This window comes from Nematolebias whitei, chromosome 9, assembly GCF_014905685.2.
Source record: "Nematolebias whitei isolate Nwh7 chromosome 9, NemWhi1, whole genome shotgun sequence".
In the NCBI taxonomy this organism is placed as follows: Eukaryota; Metazoa; Chordata; class Actinopteri; order Cyprinodontiformes; family Rivulidae; genus Nematolebias; species Nematolebias whitei.
The window spans coordinates 31,644,890-31,669,643 of record NC_056506.1 but is presented as its reverse complement, the minus strand read 5'-3'; the positions used below and the strand labels follow the sequence as shown (position 1 = coordinate 31,669,643).

The following is a 24,754-nucleotide window of genomic DNA, read 5'->3' as shown; positions in this document are numbered from 1 at the left end:
TATTTATTTATTTTTTTTTTTCACACAGGCACACACACATTAATTAATAATGAATGGAGGCATTGCTCTGAAGACAGATGAAAAAAAAAACCTACTTGTTGAGGAGGAAATGTGCCTTTCCTCCACCCACTACTGTACGTTAATTTGTTACCCTATATTCACCGGCGTTAGTCCCGCTCACTCTCTCTATCCTGGCGTTGCCATGGATATGTTATTCCTATGGCAACTGCATGCCTTTGTGGATGGCCTTGAGCCCCCACCATGAAGGACTCGCTGAACCTTTCATTGCACATTTCCTTCAAGCTCGCAGAAAAATCACACAATGCCCATAGTTCAACTCTGTCTCTAACTCAGCTCTCCTTTCTCTGTTGCTCCTGCTGCTCCACCTTTGCAGCTGCTGCTTCGCCTTCCTGTAAAGTCCTTGACCACCACAGTTACACGTCAGTTTTGAATTAAAAAAAATCTTCAGCCAAATCTGATCTAAGATCTGATTTGCGCCACGATTCTCTGCCATGAGTCAGCGCTCTGAGCTTCTTAATGTCCAGTGGCAGAAACCAGAGCTCCGCTTTAAAGATGCATGAGAAGTTTGGAGAAACGGAGACGGAGGCTCGGCCAGAGAAAGTGCTTCTGTGCTGCAGAGAGTGAAAGGCAGGGATGGGAGTGCTTTGTGCACACAGACAGCAGTGGGGCTGAAGCAGAGTCCAGTGTCAGGACTGTAAATTGTGTGTTGGAAGGCAGGTGGGGTGCCTCCACCTGCTGAATGAACCCTGTTAGCATCGGGGAGTACCATGGGCTACGGGTGGGCGCAGCCCTGCTCAGCATTGTGGCCGGCTGCATCATCATCGGGGTGTCCCGGGAGTGTGATGCTGATGCTGTAGGAGGTATCTTTCTTGGAGCCGGAGGCCTCGGTGAGACTGATGAACATTGTAGGACACAGCATGGAGACATTTTTAGGTTATGGTTGTTCTGTGTTGTGCAAGTTGACCGTTGGCCAATGTGATTGTTGGACATGATGATTGATGGGTGTGTTTGCATGTGTTAAAAGCCTACTTTTGAGATTCAAACAGGAGCCCAACATTTTTCAGTCAGGTCATCTGGACAGTTTCTTTTTTGTGTGCTGAAATGTTTCACCTTCGATCCAGAAGGCTTCATCAGTCAAGGAAACACACAACACAAAACTGATTCTTCCCCCAACGTTTCAGCACAAAAAAAAAGAAACTGTCCAGATGACCTGACTGAAAAATGTTGAATTCTATACCTGGATTATTGAGCATGGACTTTGTTGTATTCAAGCAGGAGGTTGGCTTGAAACACAGCAGCGAAGGCTTCCTATGGAACAGAGCTGGTTGGCAGGCTGTAGACTGAGGAAGTCCTCTGGATGGGGAACGAAACACTTTTCACTTAAAGAAACTGGTCCAGATGACATGATTTAACCTTTTTTATTGATGCTCTGCAGTGATTTTCACACACAAAAAAAAACCTTTGGAAGATTTCTTGGTGCAATGAATTTGAAACATATCTTGTTCTAGGTTCACTAGATTATTAGTTATTTTGTATATTTCGAGTTCGAACAGGGTCTTTTTTGAAAAGCTGAACCAAGTGATTCAGTTTTATCCCTAACTACATCATCAAGTCAAACAAATACTTTTAATATCTTATTTTTTTTTATTGTATTTGAAGGGAAATAAATTTCACAAATCTTTATCAGAAGACTCCAAACGCCAATACAGTTCTATTAATGCTTAAAAAGTGAAACGGCGTGGTGTCTGTTTGCACGAGGATCAAACTAATGAATTAAAGAGGAACATCAGGATCTGTGGCCTGTGACATTTTCCATCCTTCGTTTGTTCATCTGATACAGCAGTGTAACCAGAAGCAGCTGGTGGATGGGCCGAGCTGCGTGGCCAAGATAAAGGCGTGTCTTTAACCGCTTTCCTGACCAGAAAGAGCAAAGGGCAGCTCTTCTGCTCTGAGGAAGTCACCAGCATGCATAGTTAATGTGAAATGTACTCTCACTGACGATCTGATCGGCTTTCAATAATTAACTTGTCTTCCTATAACATGGCTTCTAAATTTGCAAATCAAATCAGCGTGACTGAGACTCTTTCCTCTCGCAGCATCTGTGCGACTGAGCAGCGCCTAATTATTTGGAAGGGGGTGCCATGATGACGCCTCCGACACATAGGCTGACTAATGAGTATGAACAGCGTGTTCTCGGCGGATAGTTTTCACTCCTTCTGCAGTTTCATGATATTTCGAGCACAGACATGCATCACAGCCACCCTCAGGAGCTGCCGGCCTGCGTTGACAGCTCTTCGGGCTTATAAGGCGAATTAATAACTGTTGAATTGGAGCTCAGAGCCACAGAGAGGCACACAAGCCCTGCAGCTCAGATATTACTTTATACTTGAATATGCCAGTCATTAAGCCATGCAAGTTTATTCATCAAATTATTTCCCCCTTTTTCAGGTCTTCTCATATCGATTTTTCCCTTCATAAAAGCCTGGCTGAACATCAACAACATTTTTCCATCTTTTGGTAAGTTTTTGCATATGATACAAAAATTCAATCACTATATTGATAAAATAAAATTTAAAAAAAGTTTTCTATCCATTCTGCCTTCTTAACATCTCAGGAAACTTTAGAGTTCATCCCACACCAGCCGATCAACCAGCTGAGACGCTGAGACGAGAAGGTGAGCTGATTTTATTTATTTATTTTTTAATCCTCAGTAAAGATGTGGCGCCATTGACTTCTCTTAATAAAAAAACTTCTTGATAGATGTAAAACATAAACGAGGTAAGGGTCACCTCCAGTGGGGGAGGGGTAGTTTTTAGATGTATTTCTCTAAATCTCATTAATATCTCTCAGGATGATCCTCATATGTTCATCCATTTTCTTCCACTTGCTCCAGAGTCGGGTCGCGGGTGCAGCAGCTTGAGCGGGGAGGTCCAGATATCTTTCCACAGCCTCCTCTTCCAGCTCTTCTGAGAGGACTCCAAAGCTTTCCCAGACCAGCCAGGAGCCCTTTTCCCATGGGCTCGACTCGGCCCTACATGAGTCGACCTGACGTGGGTTGGTTCAGTGGCCTTCCATTGAATGATCTTACCTGCTAGCAGGTCGGTTCTTAAGATTTAAGGGGTCTAGATTGCAGGCAAGCTGATGATTTCACATTAGACTGCAGGTCATTGATTGACCATGGAGCCACGTCACTGCATGAGTCATGACAACAACAGCTTCAAAACTGTTGTTTTCATCCACCAGCCACACCAACTTGCACTCATCTCATTTCTTTGTAACGTAAACCTTCTCTGGCTCTTCTTTGAACGTTGAAATTCAGAGAGAGTTTCAGACAAAGTTTCAGGAGGGATTTGCAACAAAAGGGTGGCTTCAAAAGTCCAAGGAAAAGTTTACAAGACAGTGGCGAGACCAGCTATGGTGTATGGTCTGGAGACAGTGGCATTGACAAAAAGACAGGAGAAAGAACTGGAAGTGGCAGAAATGAAGATGTCGAGGTTCTCCTTAGGAGTGACAAGGATGGATGAGATAAGGAATGAGATCATCAGAGGTACAGCACAGGTTGGACAACTGGGTGATAAAGTGAGGGAGTTCAGACTGAGATGGTTTGGACATGTCCAGAGGAGGGGCAGTGGGTATATTGGTAGAAGGATGTTAGAAATGCAAATATGGATGCAGTTAGAGAGGACATGGAGGTAGGTGGAGTGAGGACAGCGTGAGATGGAGGAGGATGACTCGCTGTGATGACTTCTGAAGAGGGAAAAGCTGAAAGAAGAATAAAAACAACATACACTTACTGTTTGAATGAACATGCATTATAATTTCACCCCCACCCCCCCCCAAGTGTTATTCTCCATTCCTTGTTGTTTTAAGTTTCTTTGTTCTCATATGCGTTTCTAAGTTTTTGCCTGCATTCTTGTCTCATTTACGCACCTATTAGTGACAGTTCATCCCATTTCGTCTGCTCTCCTTTGGTCTCCTCAGGAACTCAGAGCCAGATCCAACTGGAGCGTTCTAAGAGTCGTATGGGAACCTTTGTAGAAGGAGGACCAGTGTCTGAACCCAACCCAGATGAGGGGTATGAACCTATAAACGGTCATCTTTCATTTAATAACGATCAGTTAGTGTGATTTATTTTGTTTGTTTCTTTGTTTCATACAAAGAGAAAGCAGAGTTGTGATATTATACCAAAGAGAACAGTTTTTATCTGGAAGCATACCTTGGTACTAAGACTGCAAGTATTATAGACCAAGACTGTGCTGTGCAGAAGTTTTAGACTACCCCTAATTTATTTAAAATGTTTGACTTTACTGTAATCTTTTAAAGTGATATTGAGCTGAAGGTTTGGTTCAATCCAGTCCTCATGTTTGACCATGACAGCATATTGTACCATATGTGCCTGGTGTTAGTAAGGGTTTGTGCTTAAGTGTCAGAGCTACAAAAACACAATTTACATCAGATAAACAGTATCTGAAAGTCTTTAAGAAACAGAAAAAAAAAATCCAGCAAAGTCCAGGCACACCAGAACTGTCATATCTGCCTTCAGCTGATCTACATGTCACGTTACCTCTTTTTGAGAATCACCTCGATGATGCAAAAATACAGTTTTTCTTCTTTCAAACCATCACCTTTGGTATTATTTAAAAACATAACTAAAGGAACTGGAATAATTAGTGCCTCTGTTGCAGGAAGTTCCTATGGATCCACTTTAACACTGGTTCTGTTAATTGTAGACACAACAATGGCTCATCCCTTGAGTTTAGGGGCTTTTTAAGGCCTGATCAACTCATAGATGAGAGTTGAATAAAACTATTACTCTGAAAATGATCTAGTGGACAAACAATTAGTGAAAAAGCATGAGTTAAAAGCAGAAGAAAACAAACTAGAGAAATCCTGGAGGAATAATGAGCATGTTTAAATATTACAAGAACATCTGACTAGATTATATATTTAATGTACCGTAGCCTGTTTGGACTCAACAGATCAATCCGCTGTAGGTCTTCTCTAGTCCTGTAACACAGTGTACCAAACTGCTGTGACTCATGCTTTTGTCTGTTTCAGGACTTCAGACATGCCAGATGTCTTATCAAGACGAAAACAGAAACAGTCAGCTACCGATCAAGACTTGCCATGATTTCAACATGACGAATCAATAAAAATATCTGCTTCTGAACAAATGTTTCAGCTGAAGTGTGGGCTGAGATCACTTCGTCATATTTTAACTGTTTCATCTAATAAACCTCTAAAGATGAAGTTATGATTATTGGTAGAACAGTGTTGTACTGCCTGGTAGAAAGTGGGCCAAAATAACCAGAAAGGTCCAGTTTATGAGTTGTTTATGGCGCCGTGCCGCATTTAAGAATTTGTGTTGAGTAGAATTCTGCTGAAGTTCCCCTGCACACACACGTGCTTCACACAGACACACACACGGAGTGACCTGCACCCCGCCGGGCCACACAATGTGCTTATTCAGGACAACACAAGCGAACAGCAGCAAGTGGAGGTGGGCTACGGCCTGACAACAAACACACCGTGCTGCGAGGCTGAATGATGCCGAGCTGTGTCGATAAGAGGAAACCACCAAGAGGCTGACGAGTTGGTGGTGCCTCGATGGCAGGCAGTAGCTTGATTGTCAGGCCTTAAAATCGCAACGCCTTCCTGCACAGTCGCTCTGACGTTCACTCACAAAGAAGGCTCGGTCAGTTCAGGATGCATTGTAGACGTGCACAAGAACAAAGAGAACGCTGACCAGTTTAAAACTATCCTCCTATTTTCAATGCAAACCTAATATAAAATGTTAAATCATTTCTAACGTCTTTCAAGGAGCCAGACGTTCCTGTAACCTGATAAAGTCTTTACAGCTCATTTTCCGTGCAGTCGTTTTACACGACCATCACAACATGTTGCGCAATGCGTGCGTTAAAAATAAGTAAAATGAGCACAGGGAGTGTTGGCAGCAGATAAAGAGCACAGAAAGTGATCAAATTAGAAAAAGGAGGGGGGGGGGGGGGGGGGAAATCCATCATTGACCTGACACAGACCCTGAGAGATGTGTCATCCATCAGCAGATTTTTTTGTGGTTGATGAGATTTTAGCTAACAGCTCTTTTGAGACTGCAGGAGCAGCCGAAATACTTTTTAAATCATCCAACTCGGTTTCCTTTGGTGTTTAGATGCTATTCAAGAAAGGGGAATCATTTGTAGCGGGTTGTCAGCAACAACGACTGAAGATCTTGTTTAAAACGGTTTCTTAAATAATCTTTTGTTAGGTTTTGACATATCTTTGGTTCTTCTCTTGAGCTCAGAGGCTTTTGTTGTCTGAATTATCCATAATTCAATTTTAAACGGCTTAACTAACAAAACAAACCTCAGAGGATGAGCAGGCGCTGGACAGAAAAGGAGTGAAAAAGCAGCAGAAGAAGAGAGATTTAAAGCCCTTCAGAAGTATAAGTTCACTTGTGTATATTTTTTTATTAATCTTTTATTGTTTTGAACTTTAACAAATGCTTGACATAAACAAATACCATTCACACAATTCTTATTAGCACATCTGCATTGGCCTCTATAAACTTAAATTACACAAAAGACTCAATTTAATCTAAAAATAAATAAACATTACTGAATAATTAACCTTTTGTAAGTCCAGGTGAGACAAAGCAAAAACATGGAATTCTATAATTGTCTTTGTTTTTGAGTTTCTAAGGAATTCCAGCTGGATAAAAAAAATAAAAAGATGTAAATAAAAGTATTTCTCAAAGCTCCAGAGTCCCTGAACCACAAGGAACTTGTTTCGTTCTGTAAAACTGACGGAGTTGTGTCCATTTCGGGGCTGTCGTGGTCATCTTGAAGCAGACTGACTCCAAAGGTTAATCAGTTGTTCTTGTATATTTAATCATTACTTTCTAAAAGTTTCACTAAAACCTGTCTGGAAGTTTGTGAGTTATTTTGCAAACAGACGAACACGGCTGAAGCGTTAAGCGAATACCTCTCTCACAGAGCAGAACTTAGAGCAGGGGTGGAACTATTTCTTCCAAAGAGCCAAATCAAAATATTTAAAACAACAGAAGGGCCGCTTAAAGAATTGCAAAATAAAATTTTATTAAGACACAAAATCTAATATACATATAAAAATATTATATTTACGTTTTTTTTTTTTCTTGTTAGCATAGCTTGCTCGATTAAAAATATGTCCCCCCAAAACACCATAGAAATATAAGACATACTTTCTGTGAAATGTCTCTGTATATAAGCCTAAATATGGTGTCAAAAAGTTATATATTTGAGTTTTGGAGCGTAGTTCTACAAAAACTTAAAAATTGCCTTATTCTAAAGGGTTTTGTTAATTGATCCAAAATGTTTAGTTTAAACTTAAGATTCTTCAAAAATGTTTTCATCAACTTTTTAAAAAGTTGTTTTCTTTTCAATTAAGAGTTTTGGGGACCGGTTGGAGATTGTCCAAGGGCCACTTTTGGCCCTCGGGCCGTACGTTGCTCAAGTCTAGAGCTTGTGTTGAGCATGACTCTCAGCTACTACCACACCAGATTTGAGCTCAGTGTCATTAAAACTGACTGACTTCGAGGCATTTTTCTGTTCTTTAAGGTGACTTGGCTATGGCGGCCATCTTGACTCGGGTTGACACCAAAAGGTAATCAGCTGCAGATCTTCATCCGATTATTATTTTCCAAAAGCTTCACTAAAATTCGTCCATGTGGTTCACGAGATATTTTGCTAACAGACGCATGCAGACATGAGCAAAAACGTTATCTCCCGCTCACATATTTGTTGCTGAGACTGAGAAACACAGCAACAGCGTTCATCTTCGTCACCCCGCCCCCTTCACACGCATGCACGCACGCACGCGCGCGCACGCACTGAGCAGCTCCTCGGTGATGGATGGATCCATGAGGAGACAAGAGGAGCGTCTCATCCAGCAGAGAGGGGACTGGCTCATCAGACCTGGATTAACCAGGAGGAGATCCGCCTCAGACCTCAAACCATTTCCGCTGCAGGAGGAGGAGGAGGAGGAGAGGAGCTGTCAGGTGCGCCTCCGTGCGCGCCAGGTCCACATCCGGAGCTGCGGCTGCGCGTCCAAACCACAAGAAATGTCGCCTCACCTGAGAGATCTCCCCCCTGACGGATTTGACAGCCCGCAGCAGCTCGGCTCCTCTTCTCCTCGAGCTCCCTGACTCATGACTCGTGCCTCTCAGGGCTGAATCATTAAAAAGGAGCTCGGTTCGGTGTTGGCGCATCCTGTCTGTAATCACACGCGACCATCAGGCGGAGGATCCCTCGTGACAACCTGCCCAGTGGATCATGGACCTTCACTGTGGCGACATGAAGGGTAAGACTTCATTTAGACGCTTCTCTTCAATCTGTTTACAGCAGTTTCCTCTGATGGGCCGTGCATCACCCAGCTGTGCACAGATGTTCAATAATTAAGAATCAGTGAGGAGATTTTCAGTCCTGAGTCACAGGATGCGTTTGAGGCTTCCACAGATGAAGTGTCATGTTTTCGACCAGCATTTATTTATTTATTTTTTCCAAACTGGTTCCTGAGTTTGGCTTTAACTCTGATTGTGATCAAGTCACGCTTCCGCTCTAAAAGATCATTAAAAACATTCTCTTTGAGCTGATCGTTATGAGATGTCCACACTTTGTGCAGACAATGTGGACAAGACGTGATGAAGAAAAGTTTGGACCGTTTGTGTTCCTGTTATTGAATCACTGGATCCTGAGGAGGAGGAGGAGTGCAGGCCAGCAACCTGGCATGAGAGATCCTCTAGAAGAGAGAGTCAGAAGTTGGACAGAGCGAGGCAGCAGATGTGAAACAGTAATCTTTAATAAACAGCGCAGCCTGTTTAATCTGTAAATATCTAGTCAAAATAATGTTTTACTCAGAACAAGAAGCTCAGATCAGAGTGGAAAACAAACAGAAGCTCCAAATGTGTTCTGATCCTGATAAAACAGCACCAGTTGATATCATGGAGGTATAATTAGTTTTAGTGGTGCTGCCATTTTGGACAAAAGCAGCAAGCAAGGAATGAGGGTTACACAGAATTAGGATTAGGATCTCAGATTACAGTGTAAACTAAGTCTGACCTGTAGTTCCTTTTTGTTTCCCGCTTTGATCTCTTCAAGCAGAAGCCGGTGGTTGTGTACTGTTCACGACCTCTGCTCATGTTTGGTGAACTAGCAGTGCAGTGACGGTTGAGCGTCGCTCCGGTCTCTGTAGTGACTGCCCCGCGCTCATTTTCTTTTGTTCTGTGTGTCTGATAAAAGATAGACGATAGAAGCCGTCTGGAGGTGACGACATGGTTATCGCCGATAGAAACAACAGCACCCCTGTGCCTAAAAAGGAGCCGAAGAAGAGGAAGTCCCGCCCCCATGGCCTCCCCTCTCCGGCTCTCTGCTGTGCCTGTGGTTTATGCATCATGCTGGCGGGACTCAACATCACCCTGGTGGGAGCGTTCGCCTTCAGCACGCTGGTGCCTTCTGCCAACCCCCCCATCATCATCGGACCCGTCCTGCTGCTGGTGGCCTTCTCTTTCTTCGGGGCCTGCTGCGTGTGCAGCCGCCTGCCCCCTCCCCACAGCTCACGGGGGTCAAAGGTGGGCGGCAGGGGCACGGGGCTGATGGGACACGGCGGGCTGTCCGGCGGGGCGACGTTCGAGATCGAGACCAGCGAGCACACGCTGCAGGACACCACAGCTGTGCAGCTGAGCCCCACATCCTCGCCTGGGTCCTCGAGGGCCCCCAGCCCTGATATGGATCCTCTTGACGCGGCCCTGCCAGGACCATGCAAGTTTTTCACCATGGAGACCAACGGTCCCTCGTGCGTTTCTGCCACCGCAGCGTACTCAGCCTCGGCTGCAGCAGACGGGGAGGTGAGGCTCAACCTGCCACGTGAAGAAGCCACCGCCTAGCAGGCCAGAAAAAGCCAGAGTTCTTCAGTGTAAATATGCTTCTAAGCCCAGGGGATGCTGGGATAGAGTCTTGTCAGTGCCATATCCGGTTGTCAAGAGTATTATTTTGATCGCTCTTACTGTGCACAAAGTTAAATAGCATGCAAAGTTAAAGAAACATTAAAAGTGTTTGTGGATTTTTACGTTTTGGAATGGAAATTCCTACCTCCGTTGCTGTTCCCTTACTGGTCCATCTCAAACGAGGGGCATTGTAAACAGGTTTAGAAACGAACGCACCTAAAACCATCTGAACTCACCTTGTGGCTGCAGCTGCAGTGACCCCCGTCTGTCAGCGGACGTTCCAGAGGGCTCAAAAGACAAACTCGATCCTTCCTACATCCTGAAAACGTTACATTCTGAAAGTCAGCAGTTGATTCTGACAGGAGACATTTGGCATTTCAGTGAGCGGCGCTCGGTAATGAACTTGTTTTTATGGACACAAAATTTATAGGCCACAGGGGTCCCAAAGCAATACGCTCTCACTGGAGATTAAATTCTCAGCACAAGCGTGTGAGGACGCAGCACCACAGCCAGTACATCCGCAGGATATTTACACACGCACCGACCTTCAGTGCATCTATAGTTCGATGTAGCTTTTTGTCATCTCTTAACAGTAACACTGTGAATACTGCAGCTCCAAACCTTATGGTGCATTTTGTTAATCATAAAAAAAAAAAAAAACAACAACACACATTTAATCTATTGTGGAACTTAATTTGGACATGAGTTTTCTAATATTTACATCACTGAAAAGCCTATCTGAATTTAGACATTTCAAAAGTATCTGCTCCCTATCACTGTGATGTCTTGTCAGCCATAAACCTGAGCGGCCACAGGAAACATTGAAACCCTGATCCTTTGAAAGGAAAGTTGCCTTAGACTGAAATATCAGGATCAATCCGATGAGGGCTAAACAAAAGTGCACAATTGCCATTTTCTTCAGAAAGCCTCTCTTCGGCTCTGGGTTTTAAGTAAAGTCTGATTTATTTTTGTTGTTGTAAGTATTAATAATGCATGCAAATGACCTAAATGTTCGATCTCAGAAACCTAAAAGGAGCAGAGCTCCCGGACTCAGAGACACATTCTTTTATCCTCACAAGGATCAATTTTCTGCTCAAAGCTCAGCGTTGTGCCAAATGATGGGGCCGAGCCGAATTCTGCATGTTCTATTAAAAAATAACAGACTTACGGAGATGAAAACATCCTGTTGTGAATCGCTGGTGTTGTCTGTGTGTATGTGTTTTTGTTTGTGTAGCAGGTAAACAAAGGAAAAAAAAATGTAAGAAATGAACTATTTTTGTGACGTTTATAATTTGAAGTAGCCATTGCCAGTGTGAATCCTTTAAAACATATAAATAAAAAACATGTATTTCAGTAAAATATGAGGTTAGTGGTTATATGTGATTTTGCAGTTATTATGAAGGTAAATTATTTAAATGAGGTTTGTTTTGTCCAGCCACCACTGTAAAACCTTCAACTAGTCAATTTAATTGAACAACCGTTCAACTCTCGCTTGTTAATTTTCAACCAGCTCTGTTCACGTTGACTCTGGGGTTAAAAACCAACAAAGTCTGGTGGAAAATCTGGTGCAAAGCACAAGAATTGTTGCCTAGTTTCCAAACACATTTTATCAAGATGGCTTGTGACAGAAAGTTCAACATGAGCTCCATCTGGCTGCTCCAATTAAACAGTTTTATATGTGATGATAAAGAGCGGCCACCAGGGGGCGCCAGAGTTATTTCTTCCGATTCTCAGGTGGTTTATATAATATGAGGCTGTCATTCTCCAGCCTGCACAGAGGCATCATTAAACCTGCTGGTTATTGTTGAGGTTGGAGCTCTGCTGTGAGAGATAATGGGAGGGGAAATGAAAACTGGATTATTTTCAAACGCAGAATCATTACAGGAGCCTGGTTTCATAAAACTGTGATTTTCTAACAAGAGATAAACGGCCATGATTGTCGCCGTGATGTTATTTAGAGTGAAAACATGACAGTGCTGTTTCAGCTTTAATGACTAATGATGGGGAGGATTTATTTAAAGAATCTGACGAGGCTGTCTTGTGCATGATGAGGACACAGACTTGCGCTGCCCTACTTTCTGAGGCAGATGAACAAAATGGGCTCGGGAACTCCATGTGCATTCTGTTAGTCAGAGAAAACCTTAATTAGAAAAATACATTTGAAGTGAGCTTCATATCCACCAAACAAGTCCTCAGCAGCAGGACCAAAACCTGCGGGAGTTTAGAAGCACTGGTTTAAAAATGATGAGTTATCATGGTGTATTTTGGTTTAGCGCATAAAAAAAATACGGTCTCATCCACTTCCTTTAACTGTACCAATGAGGTTAAAAATATCTTAGAAAGCAGATGGTTTGTTGAGGGTTGTTGCTGTTCATACATGAGCCAAGAAGGACACTCAGCCAAGAAACTGAGGCTGTCATGTGTTCACCACATTTTCATAGAGTAACCATCCCCATTAAAGAACTACGGTACTTGAGTTTCTTTTTATGTGGGGTTCTGTGGAAAGGTCATAAACAATCAACATCTTACCTGTAGGCCTTTGAACAACGTCAGTTTATTTTTGACCACAGTGACAAGCTAAGAGTCGGGGAGAGAAGTGAAATCTATCATTGCCCGGTTAAAAAAGTAGCTTCAACTAGTAAAATCATTATTTTTTATCTTTTTTTCCCTGAATTATGAAGAATATGTGTCTATAAATTGCTGAAGTTATCATATCATGACATTCTTTAGTAACAACTTTGAAATGTTTGATTCGTTTCCAGTGATCAATTCAATGCTAATTGCATTAGCTTGTTTATGACATTTTCAGTGTTAAGTTAGCATCTACGCTAACAGCTGGTCAATGGCCTGTGATTAACAGGGTTTATATATATATATATATATATACATATACATCCATCCATCAATCCATTATCTTTACCCGCTTATTCCATTTTGGGTCACGGGGGTCGCTGGTGCCCATGTCCAGCAATCACTGTGCGAGGGGCGGGGTACACCCTGGACAGGTCGCAAGTCCATCACAGGGACACATAGAGACAAACGAGACAAACAACCATTCACTCTCCCACTCACACCTAGGGACAATTTAGAGTTACCTAACATGCATGTTTTTGGTCTGTGGGAGGAAACAGGAGTACCCGGAGAAAACCCACGCATGCACGGAGAGAACATGCAAACTCAACCCAGAAAGGCCTCTGGACAGGGGTTTGAATCAGGGACCTGCTCGCTGAGAGGCAGCAGCTCTACCAGTTGTGCTGCCATATATATATATATATATATATATATATATATATATATATATATATACATATATAAAATAAATAAAGCAGTATTTTTATGTAAATAAGTCTGTCATTTACATTTAAAGATAACCAAAATACATTGATAACCCCTTTAAAATAATCGAATCAGGAGATTTTAATAAAATCCTACTCCAAGCTAACAGGAAGTGTGAGTGGGGCTCAGACCAGAATGGATTGCTGGTGTCTTAAAACAGCACCAATCTAAATAAAAATCCCAATGGTTTTAGAAATAGTGTGCGCAAAGGTTTATTGAGACTAAAGTTGTTTTAAGACAGCGCAGGAATCCCCTTTAGTCTTGGCCCCGCTCACACTAGCCTCATGTAGCTCATCAATCTGGTCAGACTTAAACTCTGTTTCTTCCAAATGAGGTCATTCAGAGAGCTATCTACAACAAGATAATAATTGTTCATAGCTTGTTCACAGCATGTCATTTCAGCAGATTTGATTTGTTGCTTTAATTCGGTGCCAAGTTTACATCATGCTGTAGATAACGCTCCTGGACTGTGCTTCCTTCATGTCCTATCTGTCGAATGAAGGATTTTATCAAAAGACGCTGCACCTTTCGCCACCTGGATGCTGAACAGTTCACGTCCTTTTGGAGGTGAACGGGTTTGTGGCTGAGCTGCAGTTTGTGCAAAAATATCTTTTTGTTTATGGCGGGCAAAGTTCAAGGAGATGGGTCATGTTAACCACTGGAGTTTAGCTTAGCTGTCACAAAAAAACACAGTAACCAGTGGATGTCACTCTCTACCCCTGGAGTTCCTTCGTCATCTCGTGACAACACTCTGTCCTCTGCTTTTAAACGCCTTTTATAGGCGGAAAAGTGGAAAAAGCTGCGGCCTTCATTCTCTGGCGAACTGTCAAAACATGTTTTTACACTACACCATTCTATCCCTTTTAGAAGCAGCCAAGTGGTTCTTTTACAGCTCCGCGGGACAGAAATGGAAACTTCCTTATTGCTGGTAATAAGTTGGGCTTCTTGGACAGCTCATTTGGCAGGACTGCTTCATGCCAAATGATGGATAATGAATGCTTGTAGACGTACTGTCGAGGGCTTTTGACCTGGATACGTTTTATTTTACCGCAGACTGTTGGGTGTAGCTGATCAGCAAGAAAGAGAAAAGAACAGAAAACAAGTTTAGTGCACTGTAAAGCATTGAGGAGGCAAACATCTTAAAGCTCAGTAAGATTATTTGCTGAGGCTAAAACTTGAAATGCACTTTGCTTCCATGACCACTGACAGTGCAGTGTACCTAGTCCAGAGTCTGAATTCATTCCCACAGGTACAACTCTGCAGATACGACTGCATACGATGCTGGAAATACTTTAAACCGCAAAAGAAAGGGTCTGGTAGAAACGCTGTCAAACACACTCACAGCTGACCTCGGATGCGTTCATTGTTTGTCTTCTCCATCACTACCGCGAGCAAATGCTGCCGAACAGCTGAAAACACATACATTACAGGCACCTGCGCTCGCATCACCAGAATCCCATCCGCTCTGAACCGGAGCGCGGCGGATCCAGACGCTTTGCTCATGTGCTTTTGTGTGTGTGAGAACAACTCAGTGGAATGAGGCGGCAGAGGACGGAGGGTGTAATCAAGCTGCAAAGATTAGGGGAAGACGAGCTGCTGAGGATCCAAGAGAGCAGACACTGGTTATATAATGCTAACCCAGTTCAATCTGCTTCCACCCAGGGAGACTGCGACGAAAGGACACGTACAGAACCCGTTCATTCAGACTAAACTGAACTGGGTCGTTGATAATCTGGATGCGAGTTTAGGCGACAAAATCCAGCAAAAACTTCACATTTGCTCTCCAGCTCAGCAAGAGCACTGCACTCTCAGTGTCGAGGACTGGAAATGGTTGGGTTGTTATTGAGCATGCATAACCCATAAGGTGGGCTTGTCTTCTCACGAGTTTACTCAAGACTGAGTCCCTTTAAACAGCTGATCTGGTGAGAAAGCACCCAACGCCGGCTTCATTCTGAGTGCTGACAGCGTTGTTTTGGTTCTCTGTGTGCCATGTATGGGCGGGCCTCGTGACCGCTGGGCCCTTTGAGTCGGTCTAGAGAAGAAAGCTCCTCGCAGATCTGGAGAGAAGATATAGAATGTCTCTGATCAAAATCAACCAACGTCATTATAGTCTTTATAGCAGCGCTTGGAGAGCGTTGCATACCAATGAGCGTCGACAATGGATCCCTTGCAGTTCTTAACTCCTCCATTCACCCTCAGTAAATAGAAGCATATTCAAGTAGTCAGGCTGTTGCATAACCTAGCTTTTATTTGTTACAAATCTATATGTGGGCCCTGTGAATGGGGACCCCCCTCTCTCCTTTGCAGGTCTGAGGATAAACAGGATGCCAATAACAGGGCAACCACTGGTATTGAACTTTGCAAGAAAATATCAATATCAGATAAATGCTTCTCTTCAGCTATTAAGCCAGTGTTTCTCTCATTCATGCATTTGTTGACAGTTTCTCTTTACGTGGCTTTGACCAGTTCTGTGAAGTTTATCCTCGTGCTTATGACCCTCTGTTTAACTGAGCAAATCAATGCACAAACCCAGAATAGAACAGCAGCGAACCAATATTTGAGGGTGACGACTTGTCAAACATTCAGCTTCACATATGCAAATCAAAACAACGCAATGCGATGAGTGAGGCGAACGTATAAAAATGCCCATAACCACTGTTAAAAGCTGAACCTCTGGTAGGACGCTTTTAATGGGGACTACCTCGGGGGTTATCTCTAAGAAGACAGAGGTCTGAGCTGGTGGCAGAACCAAATCACTGTACCAGGATCTCCTGAGATGCCAAAGTTTTGGTAAACAATGTGTGGTACTGCTCGCTTCCAGCAGAGGCCCCTGCTCCTCAGAGGAACACAGCAGACACAATGAATGAAAAGCACTCCAGTACAGCAGACTGCTTCAGACTGGTTTCTGTGCTCCACATTTTTGGAGGCTGTCACCCTCAGGAAATCAGCGTTGGACTGATATGTCAGCTCTTTCCGCGCTTGTCCCTTTGCACCGCCCCGATCACAGTAGCAACAAGGAGAGTGAATCACCTCTAATTGTTTTATGCTGCAGTTTAACTTGTGTCCTTGCAGTGCAGGTAATCCTTTGACATTAACACACGGTCCAAACAGCCACTTGCACCTTCGTCCCAGCTCGCTCTTACGTCTGCTTTTGTGGCTTTGTAATGCTTTGATAGCAGACCTCCATGACAGAAAAGATGTAAGGCAGTTTTCTGCTGACTCTGTTGCACCACCTAAACACACACATTACATGAAAATGCAATGATATAATCAGAGAGAGGAGCCTAAAAATGAAAGGCCTCCTAACCCCTTATGTGTGTGGCAGGTTTATAGACTCTCGTCTTTGTTGGTTGAAGAAAAACCTCCAACAATGACAGGCTCTTCCTGCAGGGTGAAACGACCTTGGTAGTTTAGCTAATGGCTGCAGACACTGGCCACCTGTTGAAGAGGGAAGCCATTCTCACAGTGAGTCCAACAAGATGGTCTTTCTAGCTGCGGATCGGTTTGCCATGGCAGCGGCCATGGGCACACACGGCACTGTGGGGGTGGCTGGTCAGTGTCAGCACTCATTACTGTCCAGGGCTTCATTGGAAGCCTCTTCCAGGAGTCCTTCACAAACAAATAAAAGAGGGATGCTTTTACACTTTAATGACTTTCCCACAGTGGCTCTCCTGAACAACAAGCTCCCCTCAAATCACCGCTGAGGCTGGAAGAGAGTCCCCCACCGCTCCGCAGAGGAAGGGAAATACTGGGGCCACTGTGTGCTCGACCTGCAAGGCCAGCCAACATGAAGCAAGGGGGGGGGGGGGGGGGGGGGGGAGATAATCAGATCTTTCTGCAGCTTGGGGACTACAGGGGACAGCTTTGGTCTTGTCCACGCAGCCCTCCCCCTCATCTCGCTTCAATTGTTCCTCATAGTCACATTGAAACAACCCCTGTAACACAAACTGAGGTCAGTACATCTAATTCCCTCAAAGAACCCCAGATCAACTAGCCATTAGACGTTCAGATTTAAGGCAAACAGATGAGGCCATTTGTTTCCTAAATTTCCCGTTTAATTCCAGGTATTTGTACTAGTATGAGTCCTCTGGTTTCAAAGTCAACAAATGCAGAGCAACACTTAACTTGTTTGACATGACCTCCGTGTTCCTCTAAAAAAAACTTTTAAAAACTTGTTGACACAAGGCTGAGCTGAAGATGACCAAACTGTGACACAGCCTGCAAACACACCGGCGTGTTTGTTTTTTTCAGAGGCAACAAAAAAAAAAATGAGACTGTTGCTTCAAACTGAACATTATATAGAAAATAACATGCCAGCTGCAGGATAAAAATCTGGATTTAATGTTTTTTTTGGTCATTTTATGTAAATATCAGAAGCACTTTGTATTTTTCTCCAGGGTTTTTATTGTCTGTCTGTTTGGAAAATATCTCCGCTGAATGGATTCCAATGAAATTGTCAGAAAGCCATTGTTTCATTCACATCTACAAATGATCAACTTTTGGAGTGAAGCTGATTCAAGATGGCTTCCTCAGCTAATCAAAATGAGCAAACACGTGGGTATAATCCAGTCAATGTTACAGATACTGAGCTAAAAATTGGTGTAGTGGCAGCTGGGAGTCAGCACCATCATGTACTCTGAAGGCTAATCGAAATGGTACAAAATCTTAGTTTAATGGTTTGAGTCAACCCTGTCTGTCTGTTAGCAAAATATCTTTTAAATCACTTGGCATATTTTCATAAAACTTATAAAATAATCATTTGATGCACATCTTCAGCTAAATATTTTTTGAATTTGCTTGATTGAAGTTGACTGCCAAAGCTAATAGGCTGTGAAAAACACACACAAAAAAAATGTATAACTCAGTTAATTGTACAGATACAGTGTTAGAATTTGGTGTGGTAGTAGCTGAGAGTCATCTTCTTTATATACTCCAAGTAGTAACAAACAATGTGGAGTATTGTTTAAAACTTTGCCATGTGATGTGGCAGATATGCTTTCCTTCAAAGAAAACTCTTCCAAAATTATGCATCCATAAACAGATGTATTCAAATAAATCATAACTTTAGTGACAGAAACTGCACTTAGTTTGTTACACACTCTTAAAAGTCAGACTCTAGTCATGGATGTATTTATTTATCAGCGATGTATTCATCATCGAGCAGGAAAAACTTAAGATCTGCTTGATTCTGACCGCCGGTCTGAGACTAAGTCGTCTTGTTCTGATCATGAGCCGGGAATTAAAGCCCATTTTTGTCCATGTTGTGCTTTCGAAAATGATGCATGTGTCAAGATCTCATAGGTTAACAACCTTATTTTCAGCCCTGATTTTGACAGAATTGTTTTTTTGTTTGTCCTACCTGCAGTGCGTCAGCGAACAAGGCCCCGTTAAAGTGGATTCAACCTGTGACAGTACGTGTAATAAAACATAATCCTCCTCATGTGGCTGTAAAGCTTCTGTAAAGCGGCGCCACATTTCTGTGTTTATTACAATCAGTCCTGTTCAAATTTGACTTCACAAACTCATTTCTGTTGTTAACTTTTATGCAATATCATAAAATCGACTCTCAGTTTGTGCTTTGTTGCCACAGCAAGCAGGTTTTTTGTCATGTACTGTTCTTACGGGCTGTGATGGCCACCTGATCCGTCCAGGGTGCGTTCCTGTTAGCTGTCTCACGCCTGGCCTACTTTTATTTACAACTTTCAATGAATATTGTTCTCTAAAGTTTGTCCTGTTCTTATATTTTAAGCTGTGAAAAACAACCAAGAACAAATAAATATGATCATTTTATGTTGTTTGCCACAGTTGATATCAAAGACAGAAAGAAGCAGGAGGTCAAAGGCTTTGATGATGGAAATTCATCACGATGATTATTAAGAATGGATTATGGAGAAAAGCATTTTATGCACTGAGGGATGGAAGAGATAAGAGGTCTGTGTTGAATCCTAAAATAGTTTTGTTAGGTTGTTTTCACACCTGATAGTCTGTAGACTCGGTTCGACTGGGAACCAAACTTCGGAACATTAACATTTTCAGCTGGTGCGGTTTATATTCACTTCACACTGCACTGAGTCAGTCCAGCCAACCTGTTCCCCCCTCGCCTGTGGTGGCGCTGCACCAAGAACTACTGAAGGAAACAACACAAAAACATCTGAAGGAGACACTGAGCACAACTTTACTTCTGGAAATAAAAACTAAAAGGAATGGCGTCAAATTTTAGCAGTTTTAGGATTTCTGTTTTGTCTGTGACTCATGTGCCAAACAAACATTTTTCAACAACAGACTCAGAATGAGCAGAAGATGAGGCAGAAGACCATGGAGGATGTTTTTCACACAAGGTGGCTGAAACGGTGCCGTATGAAGTAAGAGAAATGCGCGTTTGTTTTGGTAGAGTTTACCCAGAATGCCCTGAGCTGTAGTCCACTTCCTGCTTTTGGAGCGGTCTCCGGTCTGCTTGCATTCACACTGCATTTGAACAGCGTTAGAGCTCACTTCAACCGGACCGAGACCTAAGTTTTTAGGTGGACCAGAGTTTGCTTTTTGGGTCCACATTAGAGTTTGATTGCACAATTCACACCTCCCCAAACAAACCGGACTTTCTAGGCAAACGGACTAGAGTTCGATTAAAGCAGACTAAACATGGCTGGTGTGAATGCACTCTTACTCGCTGCCTGTCGTGCCTTTTTCTAAATTTCCATTCATGTCTTTGCAGGATTGTATACAAAAAGTTAAATACCGTAAATATTTTCTTTATTAAACGAAACTATTTTAAATACATTAAAAATCATCAATAAATTATCTAAACACAACCTTAGAGGAGATGGTATGCTGAAATCTGACATAAATTTAACACAAACTAAGACTTAATGCAAAAAAATAAATAAATAATATTAATTAAATGATTTAATATGTAGGTGTCCTAACCAAAATACTGAATTGTTTTTGGCAGGTGAGCATCTCTGTAGAAGCTGAATCAGACATTTGCAGCTTTGGAGCATTCTGGTTTGTGATTATGCAATGCAGAACGATGAGCTATAAACTCAGACATTCAAAAATCCTTGGTGTTTCTGAACAAAGCGGACGCCATTATTCAACAAAGAGCGACATTATGTATTCTCAAGGTTATCTTCTTGGGAGTGGTTGTCTCAGGAAGTTCAATGCAAAGTGCTCAGGAAATAATGGAAAGGTAAAGCAAACTTGTTAGAGTTAATAATGACAAATACAAAAAAAGACTACTTTTTAAAAACTTAACACTCGGGGTGCCATGATCAGACTGTATTGTTCTGTGCCTGATCAGATAATGAGCGTTCACTTGTTGCCAAACCATGTGAGAAAAAGGGGGAAACAATTCACATGAAACTGGAAACTGCATATTAGCATGAGTAATGGAGATGCTGATGAAAAGGAAACACAATACAGAACATGTTTAACACCTGACCACTCAGATGTAAAACCAAGTTTTGAGCTTTTATTTTATTTTTTATTACCATGAATGTAACTAGAGTACGTCTGCACCGGTCTGTGTTTTACAGCCTACAGATATTTTGTGTTATTTTCTCCTCTTTATGTTGAGAAAAAACAGTCTCATTAAAATATGTCAACATGAATTCAGTAGCAACCCGAGGAAGCAGCTGTTTCCTTGACTCATGTCACAGCTGACTCATGAAGAACAAAGTCATTTCATCATTTCTACAAAGTGCTGACAGACGGCTCCGACACCAAGAAAACTGTTGCTGGGGTAAAATTTCTCACTCGTATGTTTTTGTTTTTTTCTTACACACATGTGGACTTGGAAAGTCAAAGGAGAGCAAAAATTATTTTAACTCCACAAAAATGATCACTTGAGCAAATTATTCACCTTTTATCAAATAGTGATATATTTAGTTGCACAATATATATATATTAACTTACCGTTATACACGAACTGAAGTAGTTTAAACAGTTTTAAAAGTATATATTACAAGGCAGAAAACATATAGCTATGGATCAAAGTTCATGCTCAATAATTCAGATAAAAAAATCCAACAAAGTTCAGTCAGGTCCTCTGGACAGTTTCTTATTTGTTGAAACGCTTCATCTTTCATCCAAAGGACTTCATCAGTCCGAGGAGCCACAACAAACTCAGTCCCACAAGTAGCACACTCACATAGTGGGCCAATCAGTTTGCTGGTGATAAAGATAATTGGTTTTGTATATTGCACATTTCAATGGCACCACTTGTTAACTGCAAACTTCTTTTTGCTTCTGTCTGTCCTGATTGATCAGGTGATTGATAAAAAATGCTTAAGATTGTTTGTAAAAAAAAAAAAAAAAAAGAGTGCCAAGTCTAACTGTAAGTACGCCTGATACAAATGAGTTTCATGGTCATGATGTCAAAAATAAAGCAAAACTTAAAATGAGGTATTCCAAGATGTTTCAAAGATGATTGACTGGTGATATAAGATGGTTTCTGATGTCCGCCCTCTTCCCCATCCAAAATTCCACGTAGCTATGTAATTTTGTCCCCTTTTTTGCTCATCAGGCCTCATTATTGTGTACTCAGAAACAGCAGTGATACTTCGAGATTAGTAGGCTTGAACTACAATATGATGGGTTCTACATTTGTGGAGATGGAGCATCTTGAGGGTCTTGAAAAACAAGACGTAAAGACATTTGGTTGATCATCAATACCTGAACATTTAAATACTTTGACAGTGACTCATAATTAACTCCACTTGCCAAAACTTAACTTGCCACAGAAGAAAAACGCTGCCTTGCCTTGACTGAGGTGATGGTCCGAGGACGAAGGGGAGTCTCAAACTTGAACACAGGAAACAAATTCTAAAGCAAAACAAAGTTAATTCACAATGTCTTCATGTGTACTAAGTGTACAAAAAAGTGAAGTGAATACAACCAGAACTGGAATCTTTACATTTAACATCCTTGAAATACAGTAGTCCCTCGTTTATCGTGGGGGATCCATACCCTGAAGCCCCACGATAAGTGAAAAACCGTGAAGTAGGGATAGTAGTACAAGCAGTAAGTTTATTTTAGTATTTATATATATTAAGGCGTTTAAAACCCTTCCCACACTTGCAATATTCTAAACAATGCTCTAAAAGAGCCCAGAATGTCATGATTTCAGCTCCCTGCCTCCTCTGCTCTTTGCCTCCTGCAAGTGTTGGCCACGCCCACTCTTCCGTTCTGCACGGAGAACAACTGATCAGCTGCAGGAGGAAGTTTATCCTGCAGTATGGGCTGCACAGAGGTGCAGCGGGTGCTAAATAATTTGAAATAGTTTATTTTAAATAAAAATTCCATGCCGATCGTGCGGCTCATCCATCAATCAGTGTCACGTCCAATCTTATTTTGAAAAACCGCGATAGCGCGTCCACGATAAACGAACCGCAAAGTAGCGAGGGACCACTAAGTTTTGCTTTCTTTTCTTGACTTCATGACCATGAAACTCATTTGTATCAGGCGTACTTACAGTCAGATTTGGTGCTCTTTGTACGAACAATCTTAGGCATTTTTTATCAGTCACCCGATCAGTCAGGACAGACAGAAGCAAGAGCCAGCAATTGCAGACAACAGCAGATAAATGGTGCCATTGAAATGTACAATATACAAAATATGTTTTGTTAGCTAAAATGAACCCCACTTTTACATAAACTGGCTTTAAATATACACAAAATTGTAAAAAAATGAACAAATAAAATGATGCCACAAGGACCAATCTACTGACTGGGGGTGGTGGTGGGGTGATGTTTAGGGACTTCCAGTATAGCCAAAGTGCTGGATTCATTCAACCTTTATTTATACAGGTTAATCCCATTGAGCCTCGGGGACTCATTTACAAGAGTGATCTGAAATGGATGACAAATAAACAACCCTGAACCTAAACATCCTGTTCTGTTTGGTTTAAACTACAGATAATATTCAAAATTGTGACATAAATCTATTAAACATTAGAACAGCCACTGGTTTAGAGATCTAAATATTGGTCATTTGTCCTGCTCACAAGTGTTGATCTGAAATGGATGGAAGTAATCACAAAACTGTTTTGAAACTAAATGTTTTTTACAGAACAAACAATTTAAAATAACTTGCTGAGGATAAAATGGTCCAATTAAACTATTTCAATTAAACCATCTCAGCCAGTAAACCTTAAAAAGAAGTGGTCCTGTTCTCTTCCAAAAGTGCTTTCTTTGAGAATGTTCCCAGCTCAGAGGTTCTGCCAGTCTCCGTGACGAGAGCGCCGGGCGTCTGTGGTGCTTATCCGGTGATTGCCGTATGGTTAGCCATGTGACAGTCAGCACGATGGTGAGGTCAGCCTAATCAAGAAGCCATAAAGACTCATTCACACGACCACACACCATGAATGGTCTCAGTCATTTCATCTGCTGATCTGGGGCTCCTTTGATAACTAGTGCACGTCAAGATAAAGAGCTTGACCCAACAGTTTCTGCACCTGATGTGAGGAAAGACTGGATTACACAACCACTTCACGGGAGATTTACTATAACTGAGTGCTAAAACTCAAACTGAGAGATTTTAGATCAGTTTAAAGTAGGACAATCTTTTCTTATGGCTTTATGAGAAACAAAGGTGAATTCTGGGGAACATATCAGGACTGAGATTCTCCGGAGAGGAAACTGTGGTGCAGAGAGGAAGAGAAGTTGCCTCCTCTCCTGATCTTCACCAGGTTTTTACCACCATGAGCATCAATCACTGACCTGAAACGTGCGGTTTGCGTTGTTGCAGCTCTGCACACTTCAGTGTCTCCCGGTGCAGAACGTACCATCAAATAGGCTTACATCCATCCGCTCTTAATGTAAGAAGGCTTTGCACACACCGGGCCTCCCGTCCAGAACAATGACCCAACTATGTGTCGGTTGGTTTTCTTTTTGATGTCGTGTGACCTGTGGAAAGCTCAGAGAACAGGTCAGGGGTAACATAACAGCTGACTGTCAATGTTTTTGGAGGTGTTACAGCTTCAGCTGGAACATGACTGTGTGCATTCATGGCACCGACAGCTTCGGGAACAAAGCATCCTGATGGGTTTCATCAAAAAGAAAGGAAGAGCAGCAATTGTGTGACTTTTTTGGGACTCAGTAATGGACAGAGGACCTTGTGTCCTGTGATTTCCTCCCAGTTCTGTCCACACTGCTGCCGCCGAGCAGAATGATAACGTTTCAGAAGTATTGTTTGCAGCTAACCAGCTGGAGGTTTATTACCTTTGAAGTTTGAAAAGAGGTTTTACCCACACAATTATGAGGCTGTTTTGAATGAAACCAAACTCATTATGAATAAACGAGTCCCTCTTACATAAATAGTGAGCAGAGCCAGCTCCAATTAATGCCCATCTTCATACAATGAGCTTCCAGGACGGACGTCCTTGAGTAAGAGCTATTTGATCTGTTTGATGATGGGTTTGGA

The 24,754-nt window shown here is 42.2% G+C and overlaps 3 protein-coding genes across 3 annotated transcripts in view; 2 read left to right on the top strand and 1 right to left on the bottom strand.

Moving 5' to 3' along the window:
- LOC119414221 (chloride channel protein 2-like) overlaps positions 1–24,754 on the bottom strand; it is a 553,451-nt gene that overhangs the window by 182,332 nt on the left and 346,365 nt on the right. The window lies entirely within an intron of this gene.
- kncn (kinocilin) lies at positions 761–5,152 on the top strand. The gene is made up of 5 exons (XM_037682254.1): positions 761–908; positions 2,470–2,538; positions 2,636–2,695; positions 4,003–4,096; positions 5,080–5,152. Exons 1-5 carry the CDS (start codon positions 761–763, stop codon positions 5,150–5,152), a joined length of 444 nt encoding a protein of 147 aa, XP_037538182.1.
- LOC119415105 (transmembrane protein 275) lies at positions 8,288–10,081 on the top strand. Its single transcript, XM_037682249.1, has 2 exons — positions 8,288–8,358; positions 9,297–10,081. Exon 2 carries the CDS (start codon positions 9,329–9,331, stop codon positions 9,938–9,940), a length of 612 nt encoding a protein of 203 aa, XP_037538177.1. The 5' UTR covers positions 8,288–8,358; positions 9,297–9,328; the 3' UTR covers positions 9,941–10,081.

Excerpts from the sequence above, each read along its gene's own strand:
- LOC119415105 (XM_037682249.1), top strand. The coding sequence starts at position 9,329 with ATGGTTATCGCCGATAGAAACAACAGCACCCCTGTGCCTAAAAAGGAG.
- kncn (XM_037682254.1), top strand. The coding sequence starts at position 761 with ATGAACCCTGTTAGCATCGGGGAGTACCATGGGCTACGGGTGGGCGCA. Across the intron at positions 909-2,469 it reads TCTTGGAGCCGGAGGCCTCG|GTCTTCTCATATCGATTTTT; the intron begins GTGAGACTGATG and ends CCCCTTTTTCAG. Across the intron at positions 2,696-4,002 it reads TGAGACGCTGAGACGAGAAG|GAACTCAGAGCCAGATCCAA; the intron begins GTGAGCTGATTT and ends TGGTCTCCTCAG.